At 41.9% G+C, this 8,857-nt stretch overlaps 1 protein-coding gene across 1 annotated transcript in view; it reads left to right on the plus strand.

Annotated features, from left to right (window-relative positions):
* Positions 1-8,857, plus strand: part of fam118b (family with sequence similarity 118 member B) — an 18,889-nt gene that overhangs the window by 6,810 nt on the left and 3,222 nt on the right. Inside the window, exons 4-6 of the mRNA XM_037678107.1 lie at positions 2,574-2,801; positions 3,936-4,064; positions 6,975-7,272. Of these exons, the coding sequence (XP_037534035.1) occupies positions 2,574-2,801; positions 3,936-4,064; positions 6,975-7,272 (655 nt within the window). The remainder of the gene's footprint in view (positions 1-2,573; positions 2,802-3,935; positions 4,065-6,974; positions 7,273-8,857) is intronic.

Genomic DNA, 8,857 nt, shown 5'->3' on the forward strand with positions numbered 1-8,857 from the left:
TATATATATATATATATTCTTCCTCTTTTGCCTTTTCCATCTTCAGGGTTCACCACAGTGAGTCATATAAAGTATAGAATGACACAGTATACAAGGATCTAAGATATATGCTGAACAATAATAATGTAAATAATACAGTACCTCCTTTATCCGTTAGTCCACCCGCTTTAAGTGAAAAACCGCGAAGTAGGAATAGTAGTACAAGTAGTAAGTAGAAGTTTATTTTAACATATATCCATCCATCCATTATCTTTTACCCGCTTCTTCCATTTTGGGTCACGGGGGTCACTGGTGCCCATGTCCAACAATCACTGTGCGAGGGGCGGGGTACACCCTGGACGGGTGGCAAGTCCATCACAGGGCCACATAGAGACAAACAAGACAAACAAACATTCACTCTCTCACTCACACCTAGGGACAATTTAGAGTTACCAGTCAGCCTAACATGCATGTTTTTGGTCTGTGGGAGGAAACCGGAGTACCCGGAGAAAACCCACGCATGCACGGAGAGAACATGCAAACTCCACCCAGAAAGGCCCCCGGACCGAGATTTGAACCAGGGACCTGCTCGCTGAGAGGCAGCAGCTCTACCAGTTGCGCCACTATTCTGCCCTTTTTTAACACAAACACACACACACACAGATATATATATATATATATATATATATATATATATATATATATATAAGGTGTTTTAAACCCTTCCCACACTCATGCAATGTTTCTAAAGCCTAAACGCTCTACAAGAGCAAAGCATGTCATGTTCTCCGCTCTCTCTGCACCTACCAGCACTCTTGGCCACGCCCACTTCACTGCAGAGCGGAGAACAACACGCTGCAGGAGGGAGCTTGTCCCTGCACATCTGGGCTGCACACAGGTGCAGCAGGTGCTAAATAATTTTAACTAATTTATTTTAAATAAAAAAGTCCATGCTGATCTTGCAGCTCATTCATCAATCAGCCAATTGTGCGTCATGTCCAATCTTACTTTTAAAACTCGCAAAAGAGCGAGTCCACTAAAGTCGAAACGCAAAGTAGCGAGGTACTACTGTATATGAAACAGCAGCTGAACATGAGTGGTGCCAAATCCCTATAAAAATTGGGTTGCTGCGTTAAAAAACAAGATGGCCACCACAACATATGGTGGGGGTGTAAACCGACCACACCTATCATTTGAGGAAACTATGCTTTGTGTTTTTATTTTGCTTAAAAGTAGTGGTGTACCAAGTAAATACAGGTCCAGTATTGCAGATACTGATACCAATACGATACTTTTTAATAATTACAGTGAATTTTGATGACGTTTAAGTGTGCTGTGATTTTTCCTTTGGATCATTCTTCCACGATTTTTCATGTGCTTGTATAAATTTGTTGTGTTACCACTGTATCTTACAGCCTATTTACAAATTAAACAGCTTGCCGTTGTTTCATTTTCGACCTGAAAATATAGCCACGCAGCGCTCCTCTTCCTCTCTGTCATTTCTCTGCTCCGTCTCGGCGCTGCTTATGCGTGCATGTTGCTGCTGGGTCGGGCTTGCTTGCTTGTCCGGCGCCGCTGAGTCACACATCAAAACACTGTGGGTAGGGGCGGAGCAAAGTTGCCTGCTCTGTGCTGTGACAGCAGTGTCACTTACACAGACAGTCGGCTCGCATCTTTGATGAAACAGCAGCAGTGCATACAAGAAAGAAACTGAAGCTAAAGTATCGATCTCATTACACTGGTATTTATCAACATTGATACCAATGATGGTATCGATATTACGATCCAAATATCGATCCGCCCACCACTACTTAAAAGTTCCCCCAAATGATTGGGGTGGCCGAAGAATATTCTGTGGTGGTCAAGGCCACCATTGGCCACCCCCTGGCTCCTTCATTGCACCTGGTGTTGGATAATCAGTTACTCTGCGCTGTCTCGAACAAGAAATGCAAACACATCCCAGTTTTCTCCTACACAGTGTAACTCCTACCCACTTGAGTATTTTGCGCCAAAACTTTCAGGTTTACTTACATTCTCTGTTTGATCCAGAAAAACACTCATTTCCAAAACTACAAACATTCGCTATTCAAATCCATCAGTGACGGGGGGCATTGCTGTACCACTTGTTGTTCTTTGCAGTACAAGTATTGAGGTATTCAACTTGTACTTACATTTTATTTCAGGCACCTTTATCCACATCCTGCCAGGTCACATGACATCAGAAATTAGGCCTAATAAAAAGTTTCAGTTTGAGTTTAAAATGAGACTTCACATTGAAGCTTCATTTTCTTTTCTGCACTTGATGTCTCGAGGGGTCATAACATTATTTGTATATGTATTCAGACCAGTCCCAACATGTCAGTTTGACTCAATGTTTGACACTTTTACCAAATCAGTAGAGATATAAACTGTTATTTAGCTAATATTTAATTGTTATAATTAAATTATTATTTTGTTTGGAATACCATGTGTACAGATTGTCATGTAATAACCTATTTCTGTATTTTTTGCAATAAAGTTACAGCAGTTCATCACTTTACCTGTACATTTAAACATTAACTACCTACGTTTTATGTACTTTTGCCTTCTTTTAGAGGACCGGGAATGTGCGCTCCACCTTCTTCAAAGACTGTCTGTACGAAGTGTTTGACGACTTGGAGTGCAAGATGGAGCATGCAGGAAAGCATCTTTTACGCTCAGTTCTGCAGTTAATGGAGAGCGGGGCGCTGGTTCTCACCACAAACTTCGACAACCTGTTGGAGATTTACGCCGCCCACCAGGGCACCAAGCTGGAGTCTTTGGATCTGACAGACGAGAAGAAGGTAAACCCATTTTCCACCGTGCCGAGTCTCTATGGTTATTTTCACTCTGCATGCAAAAGAGGCCCAAATCCAATTTATTTATTATTTAGCTCATATGTGACCCATGTCAGATTTTTCAAATTACAGTCATTGCTTATATAAACCCATGTATTTTTTTTTATGTGTGGTACTAAATCAGGTCCATATCTGATGTTTTTCAAAGTGACCTCAGTCTGAACGATCATTCAGTGAGGTCGAGGTGAGCAGATCGATCCACATGTTGAGGATATTGATACCAATGCCATGCAGTTTTAAACTGGGAACTCCACACGTCTTCAGCTACAGAACAGAAGTCCAGTTGCTTTGTCTTTTTTTTTTTCATTTCCCATATCCAGGGAAATGAAAATGAATGAATGCATTTAAGTTGCAATGTAAACGGCCACACTAAAACATTGGATCTGAGCATTAAGACTTGCGGAGTGAAAGTAGTTTCATTGATCTTTTCTGCAGTCAGCTTCTTTTGTTCTATCAGACATGTGCAAAGGTCATTTATGCATGTCTTGAAGTGAACGCTTGGATGTTATGTTAGGGTTGGAAAGGTTTTAAAAGACTGTTCAATGTTACATTTAAATTGAATTTTATATTCTATGTAACATCTGTCCTCAGATGTGGATCCTGTAAACCTTCTTTAAAGAAATTAGTTTTTTCATGACCATGTGGCTGAGCTCGCAGACAGAACTGTGTGTCTTTATTTGTGACGCGTGAACAAGTGAAGTTCCTCGTTGGCTGATTTCAGAGAAACAGATAAGGCCTTGACTAGAATGAATCTTTGTTTCGGAAAGTTAAAATGTCCATTTTTATAGATCGGAAAATATTTGTTCTTGTTTGAAGACTGGACTGAAAGCGTATGTTGTCTCATTTTGTTGTCATTTGAAGTCTCCTTAGTTTAACGTGACACGTTGGTTTCATGGTATAATTGAACACAGATTAGTTCAGAGTGTGACCTTATTGCCTCTCAGTCCTGGTATTTATGCCTCGGCTCCATCAGGCCTAATATCCTCCCACTACTCTTTAGTGATTTGACTCCCCACCTGGCCAGAACAGGATTTTGTGCAGTGAGCTGTTAAATGTGTGTATTTTCTTGTGCATGTCTAGGTGTTAGAGTGGGCTCAGGAGAAGAGGAGGTTAAGTGTTCTGCACATCCACGGTGTTTACACCAACCCCAGTGGTATCGTGCTGCACCCTGCTGGATACCAGAACGTACTGAGGAACACCGAGGTCATGGTGAGCACTGTGATTCCCTCCACTGTTCCCTGTTCTTCGTTTTTCCGGACATTTATTTTAGAATCTAACGATGTCTGCAGACCGTGTTTTTGTTTGGACATTCATATATTAAAATGTTCAGTTCATTCAAGAAATGGGTGCCAAAACTTTTGGGTTTTGAAAGTTTATGCATTTTAAAATACTTAACTTTGTTTACAGTTGTTTTCTAAACCTGCCAGTAAGGAGCACTAGTGAGTACGCTTGTACCTTCTCTGGTTCTGGGCCCAAGTCTGGGTAAATGGTGGGGGTTGTCAAGAAGGGCATTCAAAGAATAAACATTTGGAAAAACTAACATGCAAGTTTATCTAAGCAACACCGTAATGGATCAGTTGAGGCCCAGATTAACAACTGCCACCTGGTGCTGTTGACAAAAAGGGTGTCCGTGGAAATTGTGCTACTGTTAGTTGAAGACCACGAGGAGGAAGTGTGTCAGGAGACAGAGGGAGAAGAGGAAAGTCTAAAATGGAGGACTTAGGGTGGCAACTCTAAAATGTGGGGATAATGACAGGCAAAGGTAGAGAGCTGGCTGACATGATGCAGAGAAGGAAGGTAGATGTTTTATGTGTCCAAGAGGCCAAGTGGAAGGGCAGCAAGGCTCACAGCGTTGGAGCAGGGTTTAACTATTTTACCATGGTGTGGATAGAAAAAGGAATGGAGTAGGGGTGGTCCTGAAGGAGGAGTTGGCAAACAATGTAGTAGAGGTGAAAAAAAGTGTCAGATAGGTTGAAGATAGAAGTAGACGGTGTTATGCTAAATGTTGTCAGTGGTTATGCTCCACAGGTTGGATGTGATGAGGAGAAAGAAACATTTTGGAATGATCTGAATGAACTGATAGAGAGTATTCCCAGGGAGGAGAGAGTGGTGATCGGAGCAGACCTGAATGGACATGTTGGTGAAGGAAACATAAGGGATGACTAAGTGATGGGTAGGTTTGGTGTCAAAGAAAGAATCCAGGAAGGACAGCTGGTGGGGGATTTTACCGAGAATGGAAATGGTTGTAGTCAACACCTACTTTCAAAAGAGGGAGGAACATAGAGTGACCTATAAGAGTGGAAGCAGGAATACACAGGTAGACCATGTTCTGTGTAAAAGAGAAAACCTGAGGGAGATTGGGGACTGTAAGGTTGTGACAGGGAAGAGCATGGCCAAACAGCACTGGATGATTGTATGTAGAATGACTGTTGTTGTGAATAATAGAAAAAGAGTAAAATCAGAGAAGAAGACCAGAAAACTATTTGTGAGCAGCAGTATAGTGTCATGCCGAGAAAGAGCACCATAGATTCCATCTTTGCTTTGAGAATGTTGATGGAGAAGTACAGAGAAGATCAGAAAGAACTTCATTGTGTCTTTGTGGATTTATAAAAAGCATGGCAGGGTGCCGAGGGAGGAGGTGTGGTATTTCATGAAGAAATCTGGAGTGGCAGAGAAGTATGTTTGACTGGTACAACAGGACATGTATGAGGACAGCTGGACAGTGGTGAGATGTGCTGTACGAGTGACAGATATCTTCAAGGTGGAGGTGGGAGTCCATCAAGGATTGGCTCTGAGCCCCTTCTTGTTTGCTCTGGTGATGGACCGACTAACAGATGAGGTCAGGCAGGAATCCCTGCGGACTATGATGTTTGCAGATGACATTGTGATCTGTGGTGAGAAGAGGGAACAGGTGGAAGAGAACTTGGAGAGGTGGAGGTATGCACTTGAAAGAAGAGGAATGAAAGTCAGCCGTAGTAAGACAGAGTACATGAGTGTGAATGAGAGGGAGGCTGGTGGAACAGTGAAGCTACAAGGAGCAGAGGTCACAAAGGTGCAGGACTTCAAGTACTTAGGGTCCACTGTCCAGGGAAATGGGGAGTGTGGTAAAGAGGTGAAGAAGAGAGTCCAGGCAGGATGGAGTGAATGGAGAAAAGTTTCAGGAGTGATTTGTGACAAAAAGGAGTCAGCAAAGGTCAAAGGACAAGTTTACAAGACAGTTGTGAGACCAGCTATATTGTATGGTCTGGAGACAGAGACATGGACAAAAAGACAGGAGAAAGAACTGGAAGTGGCAGAAATGAAGATGTTGAGGTTCTCCTTAGGAGTGACAAGGATGGATAAGATTAGGAATGAGATCATCAGAGGTACAGCACAGCTTGAACAACTGAGAGATAAAGTTAGAGAGACCAGACTGAGATGGTTTGGAGATGTCAAGAGGAGGGACAGTGGATATATTGGTAGAAGAATACAGCTGCCAGGAAAAAAGACAAAGAGGAGAAATATGGATGCAGTCATTTATTATTTTAGTTGTTAGCTATTGTTTTGATATTCTTATCTTTTAGTCAGATTTTTGCTACTTTTAGGTTGTAGTTTCATTTTGCATTTTGTTGTTTTTAACTTTTTAACATTTTGCTGCTTTAACCTTTAACTAGCGTTTGGCTATTTATAGCTATAATTAGCTTTTTTTCTACTTTTAGCTTTCCCTTTGCTTCTATTATCCTTTAGCTAAATTTAGGTGATTTTGGCTAATCCTTTACTACTTTTATTTTCTATCTACTGTTTTAATACACCTTTTTGTAACTTTTAGCTACACTGTTGCCATGTTTATCTTTTAGCTGGTGTTTTCTAAACTTTTAGCTGGTGTATTGCTATTTTTAGATTTTATCTAGCAGTTATCTTTTTCTAGTATTTTGCTAGTGTTTTCCTCTTTTCAGCTTTAACAACTCCATTTCATCCTATTCTGTAGTCAGTCTTCATACAGCCTTTTCACAGACATTAAAAAGTTCGTCTATCCATTTCTTTTTATCGTATTTTTAATATTTAAAAATGCTGCAGCAAATTTTTTTTCCAGCAACTGTTGGTCAAAGAAGCTTTCTGTGTTTCTGGTGTTTTTAACAGCGTGAGATCCAGAAGCTGTACGAGACCAAGTCTTTTGTGTTCCTCGGCTGCGGGCGCACAGTAGACGACACCACCTTCCAGGCCCTGTTCCTGGAGGCGGTCAAACACAAGTCAGACCTGGAACACTTCATGCTGGTGCGCCGGGAAGACGTGGGGGAGTTCAAGAAGCTGCGCGACAACATGCTGGACAAGGGCATCAAGGTCATCTCTTATGGTGACGAGTACGCTGACCTGCCCGAGTACTTTGAGAGGCTGGCCAACGAGATCTGCAACAGGGACGTCACAACCAACACCTGTGGTAAGAGGAACCGGATGAGTCGGTTCTTCGCTTCACCCCCAGTTTTCTTTTAGCATCTTGTATCATTATTGTTGGGACGATGTTTAAAATGTAAATAAAACCAGAATGCAATGAGCTGCAAATCTCATAAACTCATATTTCATTCACAATGAACTATAGGAATTATGACAATTGTTGAAACAAAAAAAAATTGTAAAATAAATAAATAAATAAATAAATAAAATACAAAAATAATAATAATAAAATAAGGTCATTTTGATTTGATGCCAGCAACTCATCTCAAAAAGGTTGGGCCATGGCCATATTTACATCTGAAACATCTTTTCTTTAACAAAAGTCTGAAAATGTCTAGAGGTCAGTTGTTGGTGGTTCTGGAGGACCTTAGGAGACCAACTGTTGGAGCTTTTGGAGGATCTGAGGAGAACAGTTCTTGGAGGATTTGAAGGACCTGAGTAGACCAGTTGTTGGTAGTTTTGGAGGACCTAAGGAGACTTGTTGTTGGATGTGGTGTAGCACCAGAGGAGACTAGTTTTGGAGGATCTGACGAGACCAGTTTGAGATTTTGGAGGACTTGAGGTGACCAGATGTTGGAGGTTTTGGAGGATCTGAGGAGACCAGCTGCTGAAGGTTTAGAAAGACCTGCTGAAACCAGTTGTTTGAGATTTTGGAGGACTTGAGTTGACCAGTTGTTGGAGGTTTTGAAGGATCTCAGGAGACCAGCTGCTGGTGGTTTAGGAAGACCTGATGAGACCAGTTGTTAGAGATTTTCAAGGCTCTGAGGGGACTAGATGTTGGAGGTTTTGGAGGATCTAAGGGGACCAGTTCTTAGAAGTTTTGGAGGATCTGAGCAGACCTGTTGTTGAAGCTTTTGGAGGACCTGAGGAGACCAGTTCTTGGAGGTTGAGTAGTACATGAGGAAGCCATGTACTGAAGGTTTTGGAGGACCTGAGGAGACCAGCTGTTGTAGGTTGAGGACCTGAGGGGACCAGTTATTGGAGGTTTTGGAGGGGATGTTGTCTAATCCTGAAGGAGGATTCTGACTGCTCAGCTGTCCTGGATATTATTTTAAAAACGGCAAATATGGTTCTTTATTGTTGGTGTCTTTCCAGATGTGTGAGCTTCCCATGCCAGACCAGACAGACACTGTCATCTCCATCACCACCTAATGCACCTCCATACCAATAGAGAGGCTGGCTTTAGAACTTTGAGCTGATAAAAGTCTGGATGGTCCCCCTCCTCTCTGTGGTTTACAAACTGAACTTTTGAATCTGAATCTTGAATTTGGATCGTCTGAACTCATAACAGTTCTGGACTTTCCCTCAGTACACTTGAAATGAGTTTTGGTCCAGAGAAGACAGCAGCGGTTCTGTATGGTGTTCACATGTAGCTTCTTTTTTGTCTGATAGAGCTTTAAGCTTTGTGTATGAACTGTGACCGACAGTGATCGGTGGAAGTGTTCCTGAGCCCAAAACAGAACCAGACCTGGTTTTAATGTAGCATGGTCCAGAACAGAACCAGACCTGGTTTTAATGTAGTGAGGTCCAGAACAGAACCAGACCTGGTTTTAATGTAGCATGGTCCAGAA

This window comes from Nematolebias whitei, chromosome 6, assembly GCF_014905685.2.
Source record: "Nematolebias whitei isolate Nwh7 chromosome 6, NemWhi1, whole genome shotgun sequence".
NCBI lineage: Eukaryota > Metazoa > Chordata > Actinopteri > Cyprinodontiformes > Rivulidae > Nematolebias > Nematolebias whitei.